Source organism: Pleurodeles waltl, chromosome 5 (genome assembly GCF_031143425.1).
Source record: "Pleurodeles waltl isolate 20211129_DDA chromosome 5, aPleWal1.hap1.20221129, whole genome shotgun sequence".
NCBI lineage: Eukaryota > Metazoa > Chordata > Amphibia > Caudata > Salamandridae > Pleurodeles > Pleurodeles waltl.
The window spans coordinates 974,381,031-974,408,870 of NC_090444.1; the positions used below are offsets into that span (position 1 = coordinate 974,381,031).

At 43.8% G+C, this 27,840-nt stretch overlaps 1 protein-coding gene across 1 annotated transcript in view; it reads left to right on the forward strand.

The window, feature by feature from the left end:
- PEX3 (peroxisomal biogenesis factor 3) overlaps positions 1-27,840 on the forward strand; it is a 137,158-nt gene that overhangs the window by 23,833 nt on the left and 85,485 nt on the right. The window contains exons 2-4 of the mRNA XM_069235121.1: positions 13,280-13,411; positions 19,626-19,707; positions 20,389-20,432. Of these exons, the coding sequence (XP_069091222.1) occupies positions 13,280-13,411; positions 19,626-19,707; positions 20,389-20,432 (258 nt within the window). The remainder of the gene's footprint in view (positions 1-13,279; positions 13,412-19,625; positions 19,708-20,388; positions 20,433-27,840) is intronic.

Below are 27,840 nucleotides of genomic sequence, written 5' to 3' on the forward strand. Positions count from 1 at the left end.
CAGGCCTCAATGTATATGTCACTGTAAGTTGGTAACATCTATCGCAATTTTAATAGTGTCCTTGGGCATGGAATTTTTAAAACTATCTACTTGCCTAAGAGAGGTGATGCGTCAGAGATTTACTTATTCTGTAAAAAAAAAAAAAAAAATCCAAGTGGCCCTTTTGGCGTCTCACAGTGAGGTGACAGATCAAGGAAATGTTCTCATTATATGAGGGCTCTGATAACAATCTATCAGATTATGCCCATGTTCTATCAGGGTTTGTATTCCAACATGGCCCAGATTTTAGCACATTTCTGCTTATCGACATACAGGGTCTGAAAAAGGACGAAAGCTGTAGTGCCATCGACGGGATGCCCTGTGAGGCTGAACACCCACTAACTTGCATGTTGAAGGGTGTTCATCAACTCCTTTCCAGTCTCTTAGTCTCTTCCACACTAGAAAATGTTGGCAGTTTACTTCTGACAGGATCAGGGGTAGAACTTTTTCTAGGTTGGGGGGAAAAAAAGAGATGCAAAGAAGTGAACTTGCATTAGCTCAGCAGATTTTCACATGAGCAACTATAACCTACGATAAGTTGTATATTCCTGTAAAGCACGTGTTCACCCTGGGTCTCTTGGCACTAAAATGGATGTTTATTGTTATCCAACTCAGTGTTATTAATTTTAATCAACCTCAATAGGTTGAAAGGTTGAGTGGACATGTCGAGATGGAAACATGTAGCCATGTACATTTTCTCATTCAAAAATGGGATTCACAAAAGTATGCCTGAAGTAAGGGTTCCAGCCATACTTGGTAAACTTTGTGAATTCCCTAAAGGCTTAAATCTGCATCAATCTATGGGCATGTATCTGTGGGTGAACTTTAGTGTCTTACTTTAAGATTTGGGCCCTGGGTTGTTTTCATTTTGCCCATTACGGTTTTATTCGGATTCTCCCTAAGTTTCCTTTTAAACATTGACATGTGTCCAACACATTTACTAAAACATGCCTCAGAAAAAGTTCTGTAACAGTTTGGAAAAACACTATCTTTTTTTTGTTTTTTTTGCAATTTTGTGTGTGTTAATTTTACGTTGAAAGCAAAATCACCAATCTTGTTGTCAGGATTTCACCTGTACTTGGGGAGTATTCTGCGAGCATTGTAAGAAGCCTCATATTGTCAGAGTGCAAATGTGTACGATTTTTGTGTACTGGAACCACTGTCAATAATGCAAGCCTAGCTCGCTGCATTTCCTTACAGCACTGACGAATGTTGGGGTCGAGCGCGCAAAGCTCTTTGTCAGTGGTGTAATCTCTCTGTGGGCTTTTAACCATGCCCATGTCCTGGCCATTAGTTCAGTTGGTTCGTGGGCTTGCCTTTTTAAATTTTCTTGATTTAATTAGTGAAAGGCATGCATACGTCATGCGTTTTCCGGTGTTTAGCCCGCCTCGAGCGCACCGGCCAACTACTGAAAACAATCGAGGTGCCATGTTTTCGGTATAGTTTCTGGACTACCTTTTCTCTTTATTTCTTAGGCAGGACGATCTGGCTGGGCAGTAATTGGGCACATTGTATGACATCGACCCTGTTACATGCACAGTTTTTCATATTTTTTTTTACTGCAAATATTACATTGATATGATGACTGATGTTATCAAAGATGTCAGGAGTGCTGTAATTTGTGGGTAGATTAGCAGTGCATGGCGAGCCCGCAAGTTATAGTTACCTTAGGGCATAAGTTATAGTTACCTGAGATAACTGCAACTATAACTGGTGAATTTCTATGGTTTTGTACGTTTAAAATGTGACCCTAACTATAACATCCCTGTAACCTTTGTTTTTTTTCAGTGAATTTTTCTTTTTTTTTCAGTATAGTAATTTTCATTACTAAACGTTAATCCAACCACGACGGCTGTGCCTGGCGGCAGGTGGCCACAGGGCCTGGCCTGTGGCTAGGCCCTGAGGCCAACCCCATATAAACACCCAACCTTCCACCGTGCACGGCCTTTGCCTGTGTGCAGTAGGGGTTGCCCGCAAGGCCTGACGTGCAGTCAGTTCCTGAGACCAACCACCCAACCTTACTCTGCACACAGCCCTATGGCTGTGCGCGGCAGGAGTTGGCCGCAGCCTATCTCTCCCTGGGTGTGATCATAGGTTTAAGATGGTGTCTCTGGAGGTGAGAGTGTGTGCATACCTGTCTTAGTGGGTGTGTCAATGTCTGCACAGGTGTGTGAGTGGCTGCGTGAGGGTGTCGGTGGGTCTGTGGTTCCGTGTATGCAAGTCTGAGTGGGTATGTGAGTGTGTGGGTGTGTGAGGGTCTGACTAGGGCTGTGAGTGGGTATTTGAGGGTCTGACTGGGGCTGTGAGTTGGTGCAGGAGGGTCTGAGTGGGTCTGTGAGTGGCTGCGTAAGGGTCTGAGTGGGTGCAAGTGACATTGAAAGACAGAGAGAATGATAGGGAGAGTTTTTAGGCTTTGATGGATGATATATTTACAATGAGATATTTCTGCACATATTGAAAAGAAAAATGCATTTGTCAATGAAAAAAAGAGTAAGATTACCTTTCAGTATGAGCCTTAAACATGAATAAAAAAAATAATAATAATAAAAAGAGTGAAACGACCAGGTACACACCTGGATGTGGACTCTAAACGCTCAGTCTGGAGGTCTGCGACCTTCACACTGAGCTATTTAATTTTTTTCTTCATCATTTCTTTTAGCCCTTTAAGGGCTATCTGGGGCCTCATGAGAAACCTCAATGCCTCCCTTGCAGTCCCTGACTATTCATTTTTATTTATTTTTTTACTAAGCCCTTTACAGGCTATCTGGGACTGCGGGGGAAGCCTCAAGGCCTCCCCCGCAGTCCCATTGCTTCAGCAATTAAAGAGCTGCTTTTGACAGTAGCTCCCTGCCTGCTGAAGCAAAGCTTCATGTATGTCTGCAAACAGAGATGAAAATTGCCTATTGACTGCGTCCCGCTGTCAAAAAGTGGAGTGTTTGCTCTGACTTGGCTGCAGCCAAGCCACAGCAAACAGCTATGTCCCGAGAGTGGACACCCCGGAACATAGCTGGAGCTGGGCCTGTGCGGTGGTGGTGGTCCCCAGGGCCGTCAATGGCTCCATGAGGGGGACTGCACGGCCCCCCTCCTACATGTATAGCCCCGGGGAAGTGATTGTCCCCGGGGCTAATGGGGGTCTGAAATGGACCCCCTATAATTATTTCTAATATAGCCCTGGGGAGTTGGTGATCTCTGGGGCTGGGGGGGGGGGGAGAGGTTGGCCCCCCACACCTAATTGGTTAACTGCCCCGGGGAGGTGGTGGTCACTGAGGCTGCGGGGTGACCTGTGCACCCCTTTCCCCACACCCAATTCCTGTAATGCCCCGGGGGTGGTGGACCCCGGGGCGCATGTGGGGGACATGCAGCCCCCCTCACATGCTTCATTTATCGCCCCGGGGAGGTGGTGGTTCCTGGGGCTATGGGGGGCCAGGACCCTGCCCCCCCCCCATTAAAAAGAAAACCGTGCCCCTGGGACCTGGTCCACCTGGAGGCTTATTTAAAAACAAGCATGGCTTCTCCAAGGAATAGGGAGGGGCATGAAGAAGCTGGAATGTCAAGCAGAACAGCTCCGCTCACATTAAACACAATAGCTCACCTCACCATTCTCCCCTAGGGAATCCACTGGCTTTCAAACACACATCCCGGGTAGACAAAGGCAACAGGACCACAGGCAAAAAAGACTTAACAGGCTTGATAAGCAGGGTGGGTAGTAGCTACCCCCCGCCCACCAAGGGTACAGGTATCCCAGCCTATAGATTTTTTGCTGCCACCGCCTTGGTAGAGAGGGCAGTAGTCACTCTCTGTGAAATAGGGGGGCACCATGCATGCTTCCCGCCCCCGACCTCAGAGCTAAGCTCTAGGGTCTCAGTCCATGTTAAAAGGGAGATCCTCAGAGAACATGCATGATTGGCATGTTCACTGAGGTAGGGATCTAGAAACCATGCAATAAAGTTTAAGTGACTTGCCTGTAGATCACCATAAGGTTGTGGAAGCGCACTCTCCAGAGACATGCAGAAGACTTGCGGTCCCAACAACCTCTCTGAAAATGTCACTGCTAGAAGTTCATCACTATGCAAGGCATTGCACTGTGGTGAAATACAAAAATAATATAGCCCCCAAAGAGAGCTACTCTTGCCCAAGGGTACACTCCCATACAAAATCCCTGGACACACTGGACGGAAATGCCTGCCAGCACGTCACTGGCACCATCTGATGATGTTGGTATGCCGTGTGCGTGCTGATGTCATCAGATCGCCAAAGGGGGGGGGGGGGGGGGTTGTTGGGTGAAGCTCTTCCACTACCACCCCCCAGTTGAGACATGTTGCAGGGGCAGTGGAGGGAGCACCAGCAGCGCTTCCAAAACAGCTGGGTGCCAGGATGGCTGGGGGCTGTCCTCCGCATGTGACCACCATGGCTGAAGACAGCCACAGGCTGTCCTCAGCACCCGGGGGTTAAAGGTATAGATGGATTCAGATTTATGTAGGTTAGGATTTTGGTGGACTGTGAAGGGATGAGTGGTATCAGAGGTTCTGTGTGTCATTGATTTTGTTTTTTTAAGAGGTTAATTTGTGTGGTTGTAAGATAATGTACGTGCAGTGGAATACATTAGTCAATCGTTTTTGCAGTCCTAGGATGCAGCTTGGTGCCAGGTTAATCTCTTTACCGCCATGTATTTCACTGACATAGTAAAGATTTGCATCAGGTACAGCAGTGCACGAGGTGGCATGAACTGCGATCCTATGTTCATATATCGGGCCACATTACTAAAGACAAAATAGGATAATATGAGTGGAGTTGTAATCCCTCTGCCTGATGCTTCCTTCTACTGTGTCTTGACATTTACCCTATAAAAAAACATTACTTCTTCAATAGCTAACATGTTCTGTTGTGAAAGGTTTGTGACACATGCCACAGATTGAGTGCCTCATGCAGATGGAATCTGAGTTGAATTGGATTGTGGCATCATTGCAGGCAACAAACATAATCAATGGATATAAAGTTCCCCACTCCACACTGCAGTTGCTTTACACTTGTAAGGCCTGGCCATACTGTCCAAGTACCAACAGACTAATGGACCTTGCCCGGTTTGAGAAATTTACAAAAATCCTGCACGCTGCCATGAACTGCCTTAAGAGCATTGCATAATAGAAGGTTATTTCTGTCTATGCTGGGTCTTTAAAAAAATGTTCTATCTGTACAAAACCAATTTGGCTGCACTTTTTTTGTTAGTATTCATTTTGTAATATTGAATATTCTGTAATACTTCGATGTGGAATGTTGCTATTGTACCAGTTGTTATTGATTGCCACAAGAAAGGTTTTTAAACTAGTCTTCCAAACTGTGATTGTCACACGTTTTTTATGGTAAGTTTATTTGATCCTACATTCCTTCTGTACACCCTAGAATAAACACGCTACAGGGCCAGCCACCTCTAAATTCTGCCAGTGTCCCCACTTGTATAGGATTAAGAAAATTCTACAAAGGTGAAACATGATTTCAAAGAAGCACTAAGACGGCTGCTGACTCAAGCCTTGTTTTTTAAATGTAAGGAAAAGCCAAATACGTAACCAGTGAGATGTGTAGCCAAAAGAATGCATATGTGGCTCTTATTTAGTGAAAATCGCGTTTTTGCTGACACCCATTAATTTAATAATATGATATAGAAAATACCGTGCTTCTCAATGATTAGAAAACAAGCATTACATGTACTAGTTTCAATAGCCTCAAAAAGACGAAAGATTGAGTTAGCCCTGATGATATTCATGGTTGCATAGACGCAGCTCTGCATCAGGCCCACAGAGGTGCTTATGTCTGCTGAGGTATTCTTCTTTTGTTCTTGCTGTAGTCTACCCGGTGGTTATTTAATCCGGCCCCTGATAGTGTTTGTTGCTGCTCTTGGAATTAAGTACAGTCGAACAGTAGACAGTAACAAATTAGCGCTTGTGAATTAAATGGACGGAATTATGAACACATCCCTCATGGCCTTCCCCAGGCACTATGCTACCGGAGTGGAGCAACAATGTTGTCTCGGGTTAGTTTAGATTGATTCAGGTATTAGCAGTAAATGTATATGTCCTGAAGTGCATGGGGCTATGCTGGTGACGATGCGACAATGTGTTTAACTCTGTCCAGGCTCCACTCGCCCCCCAAAAGGCAAGTGACTGTAGCACCGGCCGGGGCACGACGTTTAAAACCACCTCGAGGCAATATATAGTTTTTGGAAGATATCCTCGACATGTACGTAGAAGTAAATAGATGCTGCTGCTCTCAAAGGCACCCTCTTTCGGACGGTCCACATTTCACTGTTACTGAAATATCGTATTCCAACCTATCACAATAAATAACATAATAATAATCTATGCAATTCTCTAACCCATCGCAGGTACTATATATGTCGCTTAGGCACTGCTAAAATCCCCAGGTAATGTCGAGCCGCTTTTCAGTATGATCAAAGGGAGTGATGGGGCAGACTTAACGGGTTTCGGGTGCGCCAGTTCCCTTCGATCAAACAAAACCGCGAACACTTTAAGGCGTTATAATATTACATTTACGTGGAATAATTATGATTCATTTCTTTCAGCATACAAGTTAGAATGTAAATGTAAAAGAAATCAAAGATGGTGTGCTCGTTTTTTTTTGTTTGTTTTGTTTTTACTGACACGCATTCTCTGCACCAGATGTGGACAAGCAACGCTTTTGAAAGGCCGCTTTATGTATATATATTCGTTCATTTTTGCATAGTGCGAGAGCGGTGGGGGCAGCAAGAAAAATAGGCACTCTGTGTTGGGATTTTGTCCTTCTCAAAATCATTCTGTCGCTGTAATGGCAATAGGATTTTCGGTAAATACTAGCCATAAGGGGTTGGACCACGAGGCGATCATCTACTGTGACCCTCACAAACATGGTGTCAGTTAAAGCAGCTTTCTTACTAAATGCTATACAAGCTACATAATGAAGTACATCACTGAGAATACAATTAAGTATATACGTTCACTATGATAGTTATCCAACTTTTTTTGCTTTTTATTATTGCTTTTCGCTGTAAGGAGGGAAATAATGCATAGGACCCGAAGACAAACACTTTACCTAACCCATTAACCTCTCCTCATTCAGTCTCTTAATATTCTCTTCTTAAATAGCCACTAACAATGATACTGACACTCGTATCAGGATTATCTTTTTTGTTGAATTCCTGTAATTATTATCTCTGTGGTTGGTCCTGGTCCAGAACAGTGCAGCATAATGTCTATCAAGATCTCACATTCTATTAGGACCATGTTTAATTTGAAGGGCTTTCAGTAACCCCTGGCACACGATTTTCCCTGTAGCCTGAGAAATATGCAAAATAGGTGGCCAGTTTTTCTGAAATCGTAGTTTGTCCCCTTTTAATTGTGTATGTGTTTTTTTTTTCTCCAATACCAAGTATAAGCAACAATCATTGGTGCCAGTTGTGCAAGTGTGGTGGCAAGGATGATCCCAACTTAGCTAAAACAGCCTTTTTGGCTGCTAACAGCAAGGCATTCAGCATTGTGGTATGTCTTTTTAGGTCACAGCTATACTGCGCATGCACTGTCTCTTCAAGACTATTGTAATCCTGCGGTGGGCTTAGAGCCTGTGGCAATCATCTTTACAGCCTTGTAATTGGTCACTGCAGACCTAGAATCAATGCCGTTCCTGTCTGTGGTGCAGGAACCAGGGACTGATTGATTCAACTAAATTAGTGCCTGTTAGCAGCTCCCAACTTGATTGAGGAATTATTTTTAACTTCGAGGGCCATGCAAGCAGGTGTGTGACTGGCAAAATGGTGCTCAGCAGGCCAAACAAAAGAAGTTTTATTTTCTATAGTTAACTTGTTTCCTTCATTTTGACAAGTTTTTTTTTTTTTTTTTTTTGCTTTGCGCTCCTTTTTTGTTTTTGCTTGTGGACACTGTTCTCAAAAGATGATGAATATCTTGGTCTAAATTTTGCAAAGTGACATTGTTTCTTTCTTATGTGTAATTTCAGACATTATGCTCTAACATATAAACCCGCAATACACTCCACTCCAGTCCACCCAATCTCATGCACACAAATCCACTCTACACAATCCAATCCACCCCACTCAATTCAATACACCCTGGACCAATCCAGTCTACCCCACTCCAATCCAGACCACTCACCCTAATCCAGTCCAATCCACTACAACTCAATCCTCTCAACCCACCCTATTCCAACTTGCCCCACTTCAATCCAAAACATTCTGCCCCACACCAGTCTACCCTACTCAAATCTAAAACAGTCTGCCCCACTCCAGTCCAAAACAGTCTTCCCCACTCCAATGTGCCCCAATCCAAGTGGCAGCCAGACAACTTTCCTGCAAAGAGGCCCCCTGATTCTCAGCCACTAAAGTGGGCATGCCCCTCGTAGACCTCCCTTGGATCCCCAGAGGAAATGACAAACCAAACTGCTTGTATGCCAGCAGAACCACAGATTTGATCCACATGCTCAAGGTCTGAGTGGCATACGCCCCTCCCCCCCCCTTATGGGCAGGACCAAAATGTACAAACACAGTGGAGGAAACCCGAAACTCCTTCACCCAGTCCAGGTAGGTCAGAACCACTCTCTGAACATGAAGTGAATGAAGCGCCACCTCCTCAGGCGACTGAGGATCTGGAAAAAACACAAGGGGAGTCACTTCTTGCAGAAGATGGAACATAAACTTCACCTTTAGGACAAACCTAGAACCTAATCAAAGAACAATCCTGTCATGAAACACCCAAAGAAAAGGAGGGAGACAAGACACAGACCCCAAGTCTCTGGTATGTGGTAGGGCATGTAGGTTTAAAGGCCCCACTGGATTTAAGGCACTTAAGGGTGCACTGCTGTGGTGTCAGCTGTCGGTTTAGAGTCAGCCTTGCAGTGCAGGCTCATTTTAAAATAAAATTTTGTCCAAATTCGACTTTGGAATTAAAAGTACTCCCAAAGTCTAAAACTACCTTTTAATTGCATACAAGTCACCCGCAAGGCCTGCACTAGGTGCCACAAGGGTAGGGTGCCTTGTAATTAAAAGCAGGGGCATGATAAAATATGTTTTATATGCCCTCATGAGGAAAAACCTGCCAATTTCATTTTCCCCATTGTAGTGCTGCTAGCTCCATAGGCTAACACAGAAGGCTTAATTAAACTTTAAAGAAGTCTAACGTTTGACAAGATGAGTTATAACAGCCATTCACTGTCACAAAATAATAGTAACAAAAATTCCAACAACTTGCCATGGTTGAATATATAATAACTATTGCAGGAAAGTGGTTTAAGAATTTACTTTCCTAAAGTTACCTAAAGCAGCCCTGTAGCAGCATCTTCTGATTAGCCTCTTCTGGTTGGTCAGCACTGGACAGGGTAAGCCAAGCTGCTCTGATGAGGAGTGAAGTGGCCTGGCCTGAAAGAATGGGACCACCTGGTGGGAGGAGATCTGCTGCTGCAGATGCCAGGACAGGTGGTGGACTGGCTAGCCAAACTGGTTTTCAAAGGGAGAAATACAGATAGTGCACCCCCAGCCAGATGGGAGCCTCTCTGATTAGATCAAGGGATGGGCTGGAAGGGAAGTGTATGGAAGTTAGCCACTCCTGTTGGTTTGGTTAACCAGACCTGAAAGTCCAGGAGAGATTTCTCCTTTTTGTTTTTTTGTTGAAATGTGCATTCTGGAATAGAAATATTCCACATTTCTCAGTAAGTGGGTGGCAACTTGCACATTCTGTCCCTCTCCAGTCCAAAACAATCTGCCCCTCTCCAGTCCAAAACAATCTGCCCCTCTGAAGTCCAAACGAGTCTGCCCCGCTGGAATCCAAACGAGTCTGCCCCGCTGGAATCCAAACGAGTCTGCCCCGCTGGAATCCAAACGAGTCTGCCCCGCTGGAATCCAAACGAGTCTGCCCCGCTGGAATCCAAACGAGTCTGCCCCGCTGGAATCCAAACGAGTCTGCCCCGCTGGAATCCAAACGAGTCTGCCCCGCTGGAATCCAAACGAGTCTGCCCCGCTGGAATCCAAACGAGTCTGCCCCGCTGGAATCCAAACGAGTCTGCCCCAGTCTGCCCCGCTGGAATCCAAACGAGTCTGCCCCAGTCTGCCCCGCTGGAATCCAAACGAGTCTGCCCCAGTCTGCCCCGCTGGAATCCAAACGAGTCTGCCCCAGTCTGCCCCGCTGGAATCCAAACGAGTCTGCCCCAGTCTGCCCCGCTGGAATCCAAACGAGTCTGCCCCGCTGGAATCCAAACGAGTCTGCCCCAGTCTGCTCCGCTCGAGTCCAAACGAGTCTACCCCAGTCTGCTCCGCTCGAGTCCAAACGAGTCTGCCCCAGTCTGCTCCGCTCGAGTCCAAACGAGTCTGCCCCAGTCTGCCCCGCTCGAATCCAAACGAGTCTGCCCCGCTCGAATCCAAACGAGTCTGCCCCGCTCGAATCCAAACGAGTCTGCCCCGCTCGAATCCAAACGAGTCTGCCCCGCTCGAATCCAAACGAGTCTGCCCCGCTCGAATCCAAACGAGTCTGCCCCGCTCGAATCCAAACGAGTCTGCCCCGCTCGAATCCAAACGAGTCTGCCCCGCTCTAATCTAAAAAACGCATCTGCCCGGTTCGAATCCAAAAAACGCGTCTGCCCCAGTCTGCCCCACTCGAATCCAAACGAGTCTGCCCCAGTCTGCCCCACTCGATTCCAAAAAACGCGTCTGCCCCGCTCGATTCCAAAAAACGCGTCTGCCCCGCTCGATTCCAAAAAACAATATGCCCACTCCAATCCCCCCAACTCCTGTCTGCCTAACCCTAATTCCTGCCTCACCCCACTCTAATCCAGTCCACTTTACCCCAATGCAGTCTAGTCCACTCCAATCTAATCCACCACACGTTACCCCACTCCAATCCACAAAAATCAGCCCCAAATGGGATTGCTTAATAACTAATTTCTGAAATAACACCAAGTAATTTATTGGTTATTGGTTTGATTCGCTATTTATTGTTCAATATTTGATTTATGGCAATTAGGGTGTCTTTCTATTTTGTGACATTATTACTTATAATTGATTTATTGTTTGTGTTTTTTTTTCATTTGTTGACCACCTACTCGAATGCTACCATTGCCTGTATAATATGCACAGATCTACACAATCCCAAAGCTGCATCAAAACTCCAGCATGTATAAGAAGCACTTAGAAGAAAACTGTGTTTTGAATACATATTTTGTGTGGACTAAAATGAAAAATGGCTTATATTTTCTTATTAACGTAAAAATCTGTCTACCAATTGCTCAGGTAGCATTCAACCCCACTTTTCGTTCGCCCACCACCCGAGTTTGGACCCAGCCATGTGCATATCAGCTTTTGACCTAGCTCCCGAAGAAAGATCCCTGCATGAACTACCAAACCAGGTCATCCCTGAACCAGAACACAACTAGTAAAGCCCAGTTTCACTGTGATTTGGGCTTTTCAGTCAGTTATATTGTGGTTCTAGTGGCACAGTTAGCACTGTACCCACGTCTGGGCATACCATTGGCTACTTATCACATCAAACATACAAAAGAAGATGGGAAGAATGCCTACAATCAGTCTTAACCACTGGCAGTCGATCTGGCTAAGTGGCGAAGGATACGCCGCACCAGATGTGGGTCCCTTGGTCAGTGTGCCATTGAAACCTAGTTATACCTCACTGATGAGGACTAACAAGGCTGAAAACGGCCTGGGGTTGCTTATGCTCCCTTCTGGATGAGTCCTTATCTGGGAGTTCGGGTTGGTCTGTTCCAAGGAGGAACAGTGTGTGTACTGATTTGCTTAAGGCAGGCCTCCGTCTAGAGTAGCACTGTCGACACAAAAAATTATGGGTTGGAATACTACCCAAGCAATTGCTAAGTGGTTATACTATTTGCAAGCTTTCCTCTTATCAACTTTTGTGTGATTTAAATATGTATGTATGTATTACCATACCTGATTGTTGGGGTGGACGCATAGTGGTGGCATGTATTACGGGATGATTTTTTTTTTCTAAATTGTGGGCATCTTTAGAAAATATATATATATATATGTGTGTGTGTGTGTGTGTGTGTATATAATAAAAACTTGTGTGAGTAGTGGTAGAAAGCACATTAGTGCTCCTTAATTAAAATAAATAAATGGTGAACTTCGAAACTTGTGCAAAAGTTAGTCCAAGCCTTGACAAATGTCAACGTCATTTCTGCTGAAATGTAGCTGTGTTAGTGTGCCTATGTTGCAAGGAAAAATAGTTTCTATATCTGTCTGGATGTGTGTGTGTGTATATATATTTTTTTAATACATGCGTTTGTGGTTTATATCTATAATAATGTGCATAATGGCCATTGCAACCATGGGGAGGGTGATTGGGAGGGGCACAAATGAGAATTGAGTATGCCCTCTCATTTTCCTTGAATCGAAGGGCCGGCGTTCATTTTGTTTATTTGTTCTGCTGTTTTCAGTACATAGTCTAGATAATTCAGACTATAGGTGTTTGAGTAAACTAGTCTGTGAGTGAGGTGAAGTTAGATCTCTTTAGTGTTGTAAGGAGAATGGTTGCATAATTAGTAGTAGCCAGAACAAAATGTGCCTTTCTTGCTCCCACTTGTTCACTTGGTGTTCTGTGGGCCATATAGACTAAAGCATGATCCTGTAGACACAAAATAAGTTTAACACTTTATATATATATATATATATATATATTTATGGCTAAGCAAGCAAAAAGATAGTAAATGGTAGGAATCGCACATCCAGATGGTGTCCACAGTGGTGAGTTGTATTAAAAACAATACTGGTGCGCGTGGACAAGTGCCCTACAAACTAAAGGCACAGTATAGTGTATAAAATACACAACATATAATGGACAGAAAATGACCACAGCACTCACAGTGTACAAATTGTAAGCGTATAGGTACAATCTTATATGTAGCAGGTAAGTAAATAAATCATTCAAAGTTCTTCTTGATGTTCCAGTAGGTCTTTAATTCGGATTAATAGTCATGAAGTACAGTCAAACAGGATTGTACCTATACGCTTACGAGTTGTACACTGTTTGAGTGCTGTGGTCATTTTCTGTCCATTATATATTTATGGCTCTTTATTGCTTGAATCCTGTTACTTTGGGCAGAAATCTAGTTGGTTTGGGTATATTTTTGGGGTTTCTAGTCTGTAATTTAGCAGAATTGCTGAGCACTGCTTTATTAATCCATTAGTTTGCCTTTCTACTCACGCAGCCCTTTTCTCTTGTAGGCGTTTACCTGCTTGGAAAATATGCCCAAAAGAAAATTAGAGAAATACAAGAAAGAGAAGCAGCTGAATATATTGCACAAGCCCGGAGACAATACCATTTTGAGAGCAATCAGAGGACGTGCAATATGACGGGTAAGGGCTTAGCAGGCAACTTCAGTTTTGTGATCTTTCTTTTCCCTAGTTTCACCCAAACTGTAGTATATATTTGACATAATTTTCTATCACACCCTTACACCCCAGATTGGTGGCCTCTGCGCCGGTTCCAGTGAATGTGTCTTAGCATTATCCTTTATAAGTTCCCCGAAGAGGACCAGGTAAGCATAACTATAATGGGTAGATTGACACCCACAAGTCTGTAGTGCCTGAGAAAAGTGTGGGAAGACGCCCAAGTGGCTGCCCAACAAATCTCATTTGGTGACACACTGTACATCTGCCCAGGAAGTAGATCTGCCCTGAACCCTCTCAGGGATGGGTTCATGAGTGAAAGAGTAAGACAAGGAATAAGTCAAGTCTCCCGGGTCAACCTACTGGTGGAGACATTGGAAGTCTTGTGATGTTGGTGCTTTACCCCAGACATCATGAATAAGTGGTTTGACTTTATAAAATGACTAGATGTCTCCTGATGCACAGAAATGGCCCATTTGGCATAAAAAAAGCCACATTTCCTGGATGGAATAGTAAAAAAAAAAAAAAACAACAGCAGAACTTCCTGCTGAATGTGAACATTACATAGCACTTTACGAAAGAAAGCAGGTTTAGGACTTAGTCACCCCATCCTCCGTCCTCTTAAGAAAAGGAGGTTTGCACAGCAATGCAGCCAGTTCCCCCATCATTGTGTCGGATGTAATCGCCGTTAAAAATACCACCTTCATGGTCGGATATTTTAAATCCACTAAAGTCAGTGGTTCAAAAGGAACCCCCCTGCAAAGCTTTTAACACAAGGGGCAGATCCCAAGATGACAGCATAAGTTTAACTGGTGGTCCAGAAGTGGAAAAACTTCCTTAGATGCTCACTACCAGATCCTCATTTTGGAGAAGTAGCTCTTCTGATACCCAAAGCCCTGTCATGGATTCCCATTAGGCCTTTAAAGTACAGTTAGCCAGTTTCTTATTGAAGCCATCTTGAAGAAATTGCAAAGCCGCTAAAATTTTACAATCTATCATCAAAACAGTGCCCTAAGTACCAGCGTTCAGAACTTTTCCAATGTTTTGAATATGAAGATAACGTCACAGGGCAGCAAGAATTCTGGATCACCTCCGCTAGACATTGTGGGATTCTTCTATTTTGAAATACTATCCCCCACCACCTCCAGACGGGGAGAGAGTTTTATCAGAGACCCCCCAATTCCTGACGCGAAGGAGACACAGGGGTCCTCTGGCAAAACAGCATGGCCATCTCCTTCAATCAAAGGAACCTAGTTCTGCAATACTATATTGTTACCACCACTATGACTACTGCCCTCTCCTTTTTGCAACACTTAGGGAATTAACAGAACTGTTGGAGAAGCATAAAGGAGATAAGGAGACCAAGGTATAGAGAATGTGTCTACCCCAAGGACCCTGTTCAAAGTATGGATACATTTGCCAGCCCTCCAGATACATGAGGTAATTCCCCACCTCCAACATGAGAGAAAACAGGAAGTTCAACAGACAGCTCCACCCACCCTCAGCCATGTAAAACTAGGCAGCACTATTTTACTTCCTGTTTTTTCTCATGTCTTTGAAATGAGGAAGTAGGATGTGGGGTCTTGGCGGGCCTTGACCTGCATCGTTTGCCCCTGTGTTCTTCTGTACAGGAGGAGCTTATGAGTTCAGGGGCACAACTAGCACAACAGCATTTGGGAACTTGGACAGAGGGTTGGTGTTTGCAGAAGGACTACCAGCTGGGAATTGGCTACCGGCACGCAAGGCTCAGACACTGTAGGTATCAGTCTCCATAAGGTAATTATACCTTATGTGGGACTGGGGCTAGCACTGTTTGGTATCTGGCATCCCCGCTGTGTTTTCCATGCTGTAGTTGCCGCTTGGTGAGCCCTGTCAGACTGCAGGTGGGGCAGGGTAGCTTATGGTATGCAGCTCTGTCTAGAGTTAGTGCATGCATGTGGGGCAGAGGTCCATGCATGTCTTTTATGCTTATCTACACATGCACAGTAGTCTCGGCCCATGCACGTGCTGGGAAGCCGGTGGATGCGCAGTATTTAAATGCAGTTTACTCTGAGCTCCCTTGTTAGTTGGTATCAAGACAGTGTGTGGGCGGTCTCCTGAGTTTTCTTGGCCTGTTTGTGAAGCGCCATAGGTTAGTGTTTTGTGACTCTTTCTTCTTCTGACTCCAGTTCTTCTCTTCCTAAACCGTGGCATGAACAGGTAAATGAAGGTTTATAGGAGAAGATTAGAAGGGTTATTTTGGAGACAATGTCTGGTGTTTAGTTTTTCTACAGCCCAAACAATCAGGTGCCTCTTATATCTTCAGCCTCATACTCTGAGTGGGAGTCTGTTAAGACTCCTCCGGAACAAAGGGGCAAATTCATAAGTAAAAACACACTACTGGTGTTTTCACCAGAAACTGCACTTAAATGGACTTTTCAGCAGTCAGCGCACCATCTACATCCCCTGATAGAGTGCTCAGGAAATTTGTGAATGTTTCTGCACCTGGGTTACCAATCCATCAACATGTGGTTGCTGGGCTGTTATGGGAATGGAAGGACCCGGATGAAAATTGCAATTCCCAGATTCATGTTTAAATTATATCCATTGAAGGATATGGAGAAGAAGGTACCTGAATCGATTGTGGTGTATTCTATGGTGGAGAGTTTAGTAGGGCCCACTTCTATAAACTGAGGAGAGTTGTCTACAGGATCAAACTGATATCAAGGTGAATTCAGCTTTGAAAAAAAACTATGCAGGAACGCATTTAGCCATGAGAGCTGGTATTAATGGTGCTTACACAGCGCAGTCTCTAATTTCAGGTCTTAAGGAGTTTCCTCTGGCTGGGCAGGATGATACTGAGTGTTCTGTTTGCTGGAAGCTATTGGAAAACAAGCGAAGTTCCTTTCAGATATTTCTTTTGACATTGCTTTGGCCCAGGCAGAAGGTGCTAATGTGGCTGCTACGAAGAATCTCTTTTTAAGGGAGTGGTGTTCGGACTCCACAGAAGACAGCTGCTGTATGTATGCTTTTGATGATACTCATCTATTTGAAGTGGAGTTGGAAGAGAAACATCACAGTCTTGTAGTGTAGCCATTTTTAATATAGCTTCATGCACGTTAGTTTAACATACTAGACCACTGTGCACTTTGCCGTAGATATATTTAATTCAGCTTCGCACTGTTATTTTACAATAACCAGTTTTACGGTCTTGTTTTAATTTCTTCTATCACACTGTTTAGCTTAGTTCAGCACTGTGTTCTCAAATAATGCATTCTTGATCGTCCTGTGCTTCAATCAAGGCTACAGTCTGGTACATTGCCGGTAAACGTGGTAGAAGTTTAGTCTCCAGTATTCGTAGAAAATACACATCCTTACGTAGGGACATTTTCTTAGAACATCTGCGTGTTAGTTATATAAACACTTCCTAGTCCTAGTATACGTCAAGAGGGAGATTCCAGCCAGGGACCGACAACTAGATGCTGAATGCCCCGTTGCAGATGCTGATGCAGATTACAGGCCTTTGCTCAGGTGTGAGGGTCGATGTCCTCCCGGGGGAACCTTAAAGGCGGGCTTAGAGCTTCACATGCTGTGCTCAAAATATAACTTAGAGAGAAAATAATCTAGCGGCACTATGATAGCCTTATTCTTGTACTTCACTCTCATTGTTACTATTTTTATTTTACTGTGTTGTATAGTTCTGGTTATTGCAGCTCACGCTTTGCTATCTAAAATGCAGTCGTTTTATTAAACCAATCTTTAAAACTTAAACTGCCTTTGTCATTTATACATGAGACCGTACTGTGTATGAGAGAACCAGTTGTGACCTGAGTGACCACAACTTCCCTGAGAAGTACTAAGATGTCATGCGCTCGGCTGCCCAATTGTCTCTACCATTCGGGAGAGATGAGGCACTGCTAGTTAGCTGTAGCAAAACCCGTATTTAGAGTGACAAGTGTCATCCATCGTTGGTCAGACTTAGTCCCCCACACTGTGAACGATCTTGCCGCTCAAAATCCAGTAGTCTCATTAGGATAATGAGAGCCTATGCAACAGTCTATTTGAGAAGAAGCATTCCTCTTCTTTTTTTTAAATCTTCTTTTCTCCAAGCTGCAGGAAGTCCCAGCAGCAGTTTTTCAAGATTTTCCAGAAAGTAATGAAACGAGAACTACAAACCTACATTTGATACCAAGTCTAACCCTATGTCCCTAAATAAACAACAATGTTCCTGACTATGCTAAGGACCAGTCTTTAATGGTGTTAGGTTGATTATAGCATTTGCCTCTGGTTTGGTAAAGTTCTGTTTCCAACGCTTGGTCACTGAAACTGGAACATACAGAGGACAAGATAGAATTGTTTGCTCTGCCTCGACCAACGGGGACCATAATTACACCTTTACCTGGAGACCTAAACAGGAGAACAATTATATGCTGGTCAAACTCTGTTGGCGAAGTAGGCAATAGCTTCTGTCCCTACCGAGGAGGAAGGTGAAGGGTTTACACCAGAATGTCAGCTACGGTGATACGTTTTTCGTAATGCTACCTTAGGGCCTCAGCCTGACGCTTTATGATTCCCTTTTCACTCTCATTTCCTTTCTGAGATGTGCCAGGCCCCTTTCCAGTGACCAACCTGTCTGACTCAAAGATCGCCCCTGCGAAGTGAACTGAAGAGCCTGGCTCTTCCTTCCTCCAGAATCTCACCCACCTCACAGGAATGCAGAAGTTGACAAATCTGTCTGAGGGGAGGGGGTTACTGGGGGGCAGTTAGCCCTGGGTCTACCAAAATGACATCCAGAATCTTCCATGTATTGTTCCAGGCACACATACATCTAGCCCATGTTTAGAACAAACCTGCACTGCATAGCCCTAAATACCGGTCCGATGCAGACCAAGGATGAGTTGAACTTTAAACGCAGCTGAACTTAAAATGAATGAGTGAGCCTGTAGGCCTCATTCCAATGACACAGGTAAAAAGGCCTGTTCACTTCTACTGATAACTACATGGTATGCTGCCGCCACCACATTTCTGCTGCGTAACTCCTGGCAAAGGCAGTAGCCTTTCACCACCATTAATGTAGTGCTTTGGGCTCCTCCTTCCGGTCCTAGTAAGCCGTAATCCGTGTGACAGACCTATGTCATGGCTCACACATGATCCTAGTTTGCCCATGACAACAAAAATCGGCACTAAGAATCCAGACATTATTGCAGTTAGGGGGGGGACTCAGGGTAAGGGTTCACGTCCGTCACCTTGCAAGGGTCTTTTCAATTCCAACAGTTGATATAGGATCTACATCACTGATTGGTCCCTGTGATTCATGCATTCCTGTTCTTGGAACAAGACTGCTCAGTCTCCTATGCAAGAGCTTTTTGTACCTCCTCAAATTCAGTGATGCAAAACATTTTTCAGCCTCCCGCAATTCTTACCCTACGCTATGATGTGACAAATACATGTATTGCATATCGTTACGTGGTTTCTGAATTCTCACAATTGTGTCAGCAATTTATTAAGATTTCCAACATCCACAATATTGTTCTTTGGACACTCGATATCTAAACACTTTTAATCATTGTAGATTGAAAAAGGCGGTTGACACATTCTTGAAAAAGGCAGTTGACAAATACCATGATGTAGACGCTTTACAGATTTCCTAATTACACTTTGGGTGTACATGAATCAAGTTTGACCACTCCTTTGCTTCCTTAATCTTTATTCTGTGAATACATGTTTTACACAGTTACCGTGTTGACTTTTATGTTAAATTTATATCTTTCTATTTTCCAGAATATGCAAGAGATGGAAACACACACTTCTTTTCTAAAGATGTGTGGTAATTTCCATTTGCAAAAAAAAAGTAAAACAAAAAAGCACAAATGCATGACCTCTTTCCTCTGCCCTATCCGTGTAGATTCAGAGCACACTGGAGAGACGGAAAAATTGCACCTTAACAGGCAGGAGCATGTGTGGAAATATACAAATTGCACAGAATTACATACTTACTGCAGGGATACTTTGTAAATCCCCTAAAATTCTTAAGTCTGTGTAAGTTGTAAGCATAAATCATTAATACATAAGATTCAAACTTCCCAGTAATGTATTGTAAATCTTGCCAATGGATGGTTGATATTGGTGGAGGACGATAATGCGTTACTACAGTCTAAACCTAATTTTGAAAGATATTTTTCTCTGTTTATTTAATTTTCAGTTTTATCGATGCTTCCTACTCTGAGAGATGCCCTAATGCAGCAGCTGAATTCAGAGAGCCTAACATCACTGCTAAAAAAGAGGTGAATGGTGCTTTTAGTCTTATTTGCTTGGAAAATGCAATCGGGAGTTTGCTTCAGTTGGTGCAGCCTAAAGAAGTTATGTTGAGAGGATTTTTCCCCTTTGTTTTAGGCCACACCTTGATGTGAACACTATTTTGTAAACCTTCCTTCTTGGGAATGCACTTGCCCCTGCCTTTCACATGAGTACGTTTTTGTGAGGTTTAGGATGGGGAAACTACGTGCAGAATGCTTATGTCCACACACCTATGAGCGTCTGGATGTTCACTGTTTTTGGCATCACCTCTTCCCCGGTACATTCTTGCAATCACCCCGATACTAAATTTTCACATTTGATGGATTTTCCACTGTTACAAGTGATATTTCCACATATGCTGTCCTGGACGTTACTGCCATATTTTTTTATTTTGTCCACCTACCACCCAATTAGGTACACAAAATTGTTTGTGGATCAGTCCCTTTTTCTTGGTTTTTAATTTTCCTCCAAAGCTGAAGTTAAGCATCTGAGTGGTTCTGGATAAACATTGGTTGGGTAACCATGGTAGAAAAGAGATGAAGGGTAACATATTAAGTTGTTTGCCTAGTCATAAGAAATGCAAAGAGTTTCCCAAGGTTTGGTATTGACAGGCATCTTTACGATTTGTTTGTGTAGACTGCAAATAATTTTCGTTTTCTTTCTCAAAGGCCGTCAAACAAGCTAGAGATATGGGAGGATCTAAAAATAATAAGTAAGTCAGAGTTCCATAATCCATGAACATTATAAATTGTGCTACACGAAATGCGTGCTTTTTATTTCATATATTCTGGTATGTCCTTGATTTATTTATATTCTCGGTCGATGAATACCTTCTGTTTGACAACATGATTTGTGCCCTTAAAAACACACCAGGAATAGGGGGCTTAACCTGCTCTTTATATTTCATTTTATTAAACTCAGACTATTTCATCCCCTATTCGTTGTAGTAAAAATATATTTCTTACTAATAGTTCAATTCTTTACACCTTACATTGCAAGTGAAAATTAACCCAGTGCTACTCTGTCAAACAGCGTTCCTGTGTTTGGGATTGTACTAACTAGAAGGAGAATAAAAATGTGATTTCAGTGCTACATTTGATGTTTCTAAGCAGCAATGAAAACATAGTTTGTTTGTGTGCATCAGTGATGCTGTTTCTCTCCTTTTCAGAGGGATGGGATAGTATCTGAGGCTGCGCATTTCGTTCTGGGATGGCCTGTAGCCCTTTAGACTCTTCAGTTCGGTTTGATTTGGAGGCTGAGGTGGCTATCTGGTGGTCTATGCGTGCCTTCAGCCATATCACTATAGATGAGCAATACTATGCCAACATTGATAGAGATACTCTTTTCTCCAGTTCTAATCAAACCTCTATATATCAGGTTTGGTTGGTGATTTTTGCTTTGGCCTACTTCCACTGCCCACACCTTGTTGATTGATGCTTGCTGGGATAAGGATTTGTTTCCCATTCAGCACTTTGTTGTTATCCAGTCTTTACATGTTCCTTTTTGTGTGATCTAATGGCGGTGGCTTTTCTTGCATTTTGCCTACCTTCCAATTTTTCTGCGGTGTTCCCCTTGTCTCCTAGAGGTTTTGCTGGACTTGGTGGGCCATCTAAAATCCCCAATGTTTGCTTTTCCTGTCCCGCATGTAGCATGTTTTGGGGATTATTAGCCTAGCCCATGACACTTGCTTTTTGCAACCACCTTGTTAATCTTGTGGAGCTAGAGAGCCTAAGGAGATTGGTGCTCTCATGGTGTCATATTTGGGTTTCATGTGCTTCCCCATTTCTGCTGGTGTGGGCTTGCACCTGACCTTGGTGCTGCAACTCATAAATTTACTTTGGGGGTCGAGTATTTTCTTTCTGGTTCTTGTGTAGAGTTGTAATGTGCCACCCATACTCCCTTCACCTCCATCCACCACCAGTGCATTGCTGAGGCTCCATCTAGTGCTTCTATGCATCTCCAGGGCTACAGCAGTATGTTTTTGAGGTAGTTTATTTTGTATTGCAGTGGGAGGATTGTTGCCTGTGAGATAGCTCTGTTCTTCTGGGGAGTCAAATTGTTATATCTAATTAGTTTTCGAAATGTAGTCTTTTACCTGTTACTCAGAGACCTAATGTGTCTTTAGACGTGAAACAATGTGCCTGGTCATAGCCTAGGTTTTTTTAGATGTGTTGTGCACTGACGGTGGTATAACCTGATGGATGACGCGAATGTTATAAGGCCTCAGATAGTCTGAAAGAATTAACTTTCAGCTATGCATGACTTCTGAGGCCTGAGCCTGTGAGGCAGTTATGCTCTTTACAAGTGGGCTGGTAATTACTTGGTCTCCTGTTTGGCTCTGCAGTTTGAGTCCTAAATGTGTTTGCTATTTAAAGCTTCAAGGATACTTTTGCAAGCTACTATTGAAACAGATATGTCCTGCAGGGGAGATAGCTGTGATGTCTAAAGTAAATTTCTGTAGGATTGATGTCATTTTTGCAATAGCGCTGCTGTCAGGGTTAACACTATGGGTCATATGCTACTAGACCATTGGCTATGCTGAGCTTAATCCAGACCTGCAAGGTTATGGGGAATGGGATGTAACCCTGCCATGTAGGGGTTTATAATTGCTAGATCTGAATAATCTAAAGATTGATATGCTGTGTGAAATGTATGCTCCTTTATTCTAACTAGATCATGCCCCTGATGGATAGCTCTGCTATTTAATGCCAGTACCTGATGGCCTGTGTCCCTTCAATATAGGTCTACTTTCCAAGCTTTCAGCTAGCCTGATCTTGTTTTCCACCATTAATCAATGACCTGTGTGTGCATGTCCCTGTATTGTGTTGTCCGACTAATTCTGGGTTTGTGTCTGTCTCTGTTTGCACATTTATGGGTACTTCTATCTGTTTTATGTTTGATTGAATCCGCATACATCATACATCAATTTACACTCCTTAAAGCACAAAACAGTAAATGACACCAACCTAAAGCAGGCCACATCTATTGGTTTGGCGAATACTTGTTCCCCATGTCTGGTCCATTATAGAAAGCAACCAGCCCTGTGCAAGTTAGTCCATGTCCTCCTCGGTAAGGGCTTTCTGGTCTGCACTGCTAGGTCATGTTCTATCTGTATAAGACGAGTAAATGCACAAACATTTCAGACATTTTGGACCTAACAAGTTATTTATAAATTGGTCTTGCAGTTTGGTCTAGATTGCTCCCTTTGTGTGATCTGGCATTGCTTGTCATTTCACACTGACATTTCAGATTAGGTTTAAGCTTCATGAACTGATAAGTACTAGTTTCTCTTGTATTTGGGGCAATAGGTCAGTGAATTAGCTCTTTGCAGAGATGTGTGCACAGTTTGCTGGCCACAGTTTAGAATCTATTTAGGATCACTGATCGATTTCTGTTTGTGAGACTGATAGGCCCAGTGGTAAGTGCCGTTCTCATACTAGACTATTTGGACAACTCAAATAGGGCACAAGAAGTAGAAACAATACAAATATAATACGAATTATACGAACTTTTGGTGGTTTTCTTGGCACCAGGGACCTTAATGATATCTCTGTATTAAAGTTGGTGGTTATATTTCTGATCTTATTGGAGTGATGTTCTGCTTCAGTGAAAAGGGGGTCACTAGGTCTAACCAGCTGTTAGGCTGTGGCTTGGCCCTTTGGCTCTCACCAGTACGTTTCACAGATTCCACTGTTTTGAGGACTGTATAACTTTGGTGTTCCCCCTTATATGTCAGGGAGAGGAGAGGTACTCTCCTGTGGACCTGTATGCTTCCAGAGAGAACAGCTGGGGTGTTTATGATGAATACTTTTACGGGCATTTTCTTTACTTGTTGAATACCCCCAGGTGCAGGTCTGGATCCAGAAATGTTTCAGTAGCTCTCCTGTACCGGCCAGTAGAGGTCACTGGCTCCATCTCTTACCCTGCACCACCTTGAATACCGCTTTAGCTTTCCATGAATGAGCATCTGGAACCCACGGGGCAGTAAGTATTGTCCTTTCTGAAGACCTATAAGTCCATAGTATCAGATCAAGTATCCTCCAAATTGTATAAAAGGGAGGGATGACTTACTTTTCCTGCAGATATTTTCCCAGACTCCCCAAATCAATCCTTTTGGTAAGGACACAATTTCCTAATCATGCAACTGGAGCAGGCAGCCCTGCTACAGAAGGGAAAGGTGGGGTTTGTTCCAGATCAGGACAGGGCTGGACAGGGCTGCTGCTCTCTGTACTTCCTGGTTTCCAGGAAGAACTATGGTTTTCGTCCGATCCGAGCCCTCAGGCTCCCAAACATTTACCTCTGCAAGGAAAAGTTCAATATGCTGCCCTTGGATCAGGTTCTTTTGGTGTTGGAAGTGGAAGCCTTAATGATGTACCTTGTTTTGCTGGAAGTGCGTTTCGATATATCAATCTTGCAGTCTCACAGGAGGTACCTGTGATTTGTGGCAGGGCCCATTCACTACCAGTTTGCGTTCCTCCCATTTACGCTGACATAGGAACCTCAGGACTCTATGAAGGTGAAGGCAGTGGTTCTTATTCTCTTACCTGGAAGACTGGCTGCTCAGAACCAGATTGCTGTAGGTGGTGTTGCATCATCTGCAGGCAACAGTGTCACTACTGTTGGACTTGGTTTTTTTCATCAATCTGCATCCTACTAGTCATCCTTCAGGTCCAGAACGTGTGCTGGCATGTGAGGACATACAAAACCTCTCCCATGGTGCCTCCACAGGCTGTGGTTCCAGCACAGGGGAGATCTGTCAGAAAACATTGTCATCTCCCAGGACACTGCAGTGGATCTGGCCTAGGTGACCTGTGGAGGATCACATCCCTTAGGGACTTTTGTGACCCCCACCAGCAGTGTCTACCGTGGTGACTGATGCATTCACTATCTGTTTGGATGCTAATCTGGAGGAGCTGGAGATCGGAGGCTTCTGCACTCCAGCTAAACACGTATTTCCTGTCCGCCTGCTGAAACAGAAGGTCATTCTTCTGGGGGTCAAGGCCTTTCTCCCTCCTCATGATCAGTCTGTCGTAACCTTGATGGACAACATGACCTCTGTGTTGTACATCAACAAACCGGGAGGAGTTGGACTTTGCCTTCTCTGTCGAAGCATTAAGACTAAGGGCTTAAGCACACCTGCATGGGATCTAGCTAGTATCAAGCCATCTTGTCAGCTCTTTGAACTCCAAGACCAGCTACCTTAGTCAGTTTGTTCTTGCAGATCTAGAGTGGTGTCTCCATCCAGAATTAGTAGAGCACACATTTGCAACACTTGTGTTCTAAGGAAGATTCTCCAGACCTCTTATGCCACTCCTGGTGTGCCCTGCTCTTTCTGTAAGGACAGACCTCCTCTTCCAGCCAGGGGCAGGTACTGCATACCAACCAGGGCCTTCTCTTTTATGCTTCAAGGTTAAGCGGGTACACCTAAGCTTCTTTGAACTGCCATGGGGCTGCTCGTTGCTCCTCCACCAAGACAGTGTGCTCTGGAATGCGGAATAGATTAATCACTTTGTGTGAGGTGCAGAAATATGAATACCTTGGAGACTTATCTGTCAGAGGTCCTTGACTTTGTGCGTTGCTCCCCCAGCAGGGTTGTACTCTTGACATACTTAAGAGCTACATTGCAGCATTGGCCGTTTATGGTTACCAGACCAGACTTCTGTGTTCAGATTCCTAAAGACATGATTAGTTTTGAGGGACTGATAAATGTTTCCTCTAACTTGATTTATTATGCCCCACTGGTTCCCTTTTTGTGCTTCTCCTTTTGTCAGTTGAGATTGTTGAAGTTTATAGCAGTTTTTCTAACTTGCCATAACCTCAGCAAAGCTTGTCAGTGAGTTGCAAAGACCAAGCATCCTTCTGCCATACATGTACTTCTTCCTCAACAAACTAGTCCTCAAAACTAAAGTGACTTTTTTCTCAATGTGGTTACATTTCCTTCTTTGCCTTCTATTCTCATCCCACTAAGGAGGAGGAGAGAGGGGCGATTACACCAGTTGGACCCTAGTATTTACACTGGCTATTCTAAGGAGATCAGTTCTGACAAAGAGCTGTTTGTGAGATATACAAGCAGCAAGAAAGGCAAGGCAGGAGGAAACCTTAACCTGATAGATAATACTGCTTATAAATATGTTACACCCTTGCCAAGAATGAACCACTGGAGAGAATCTGGGTCTGTTGCACCAGAGCAAAGTCTTCCACCTCCATACTGGAAAGGAGTGTTCCTGTGGCTGAAATTTGGGCCCCCCATAACACCTTTCATCAAGTAATATTGATTGAATTCAGAGGTGAGAAGGGATGGCCATTTTGCACACTTGTTATCCATGATTGCCTCATCTGATCATTCCTTCAGACTCGCCACCCAGCATGAATACTGGTTTGGAATCTGTCTAATAGGTGTGGAATCTGCAGGTAGAAGTGTCCATTGGAGAAAAAAGTTACTTACCTTTAGTAATGGCCTTTCTAATGTTTATTTTATTGACCTGTAGAGCCTGACCTATCCGACCCACATCTCCGTTCTGAAGGGTAATTATAGGCCAGATTAAAAAGGCTCCATTTTAGATTGTTGCACTGCATAGCCTCATATTGGCAGTCATTTCCTTATCTCGTTCTCTCTAGTGCAGTGAAAAAATGAATGAAGAACTGACATCGGGTGCCAGGGTTTGTGTTTTATGGCTCCAATAATATCACTGTTGCATTACTTCCAGTGTTGAGGTAGAGCCAGCAACCTCTACCAGTGTGGGAGAGCTATGGAGAAGTTCTTTATCCATTTTGGCATCTGGGGGATGGTCAACAGGTGAGAAATCTGCAGGTAAGTATCTTATCTACTATAAAGAACGTTTCTAAAGGTAAGTAATGTTTTCTTTGTATCCTTGAAGGGCGATAAGTTGCGAGGGCCATGGCCTGCTTTCTATTAAGGCTGTCCCTCTAGTGGTCTTAAAACTGATGAAACCGATGATTTGACAAAGATAAATAAGGACTAAAGTGTCTATTTTCAGCAATTTGAACGTAGAAAATTATTGGATTCATATTTCTTTTTTAAAAGAGTTGGTAAAAAATAAAGTGTAACTTCATTAGCTTTTCTGATAGAAACTTCTAACCGAAGATTCCTAATTTGAATACCCCCACACTGGATCTGGAGAATTTTGATAGCAATATTCTTGCGCATTGGTAGGTGATGTCATGCAGCTCCGCGTTGGAGCTGCCAGGCCCTGGATGTGACACTAGAGCCTCTATATCTGCACCACCTATGCGCGCTGACCTAATTTCCTTTCTTTTCATGTGTTCCGACACGGAACTGGAGCTCCTTAGAATTCTGCCAGTTTGTCCAAACTTCTTTCCTCAAAATGTATCCCGTGTGCAAGGGGCATGTTCCTCCAAAAACCACATGATTTAAACCTTACAAGGACTGCAACTTTCCGATATCTGTAACAGATACTCATGAGATCTGTCCCTGTTGACTTTGTTAAAAGCATAACTCGGTGTTGTGCTAATGCTGCATGAAGATGAACAAGGCGGCCATCTGCAAAGCTAAAGCTGCGATCTCAGAACTGTCTCAAACGTTCATCATAAGTCCAGGTAAGTCCAAAAAATCAAAGTACAAGAGGTCAAAGCACAGCTCTCCATCGTCCCACCAGTCACATCATTCAAAGCTGTGTGACATTCCGGGTGCTTCCCCAATGTACCCTGACTTTCCAAGGCCATCAGCAACTCCTCCATTGCTATTACACTGAAGCTGGCCTTGGACAAAATATTTGGTAAAACACCAGCTTCCTTTAGACCCTAAGGATTTGAGGTGGCCTCTGGCAGGTTGGCTGATACAACCCCACCTCACTTCGAGGCCAAACTCATCTCCGAGCCTGGTTCTGCTGGCCTCAGCTTTAGTGCAGTGACTGACGGTGATACAGCTGAGGCTGCAACTAGAGTCTCGATGGAGGAAACTGGGTCAATAGATTTATCGGATTCTGAAACTTAGATACCCCCCGCAAACAGCATGCCTGTACTCTGATTCAGAAACCTCCCAACCTGATCCTGACAAAGATAATCATGATGACACATCTTACAATGATGATAAACTTATTTCTAGATCTATCAGATCCTAGTGGGTTGGACACTTCACC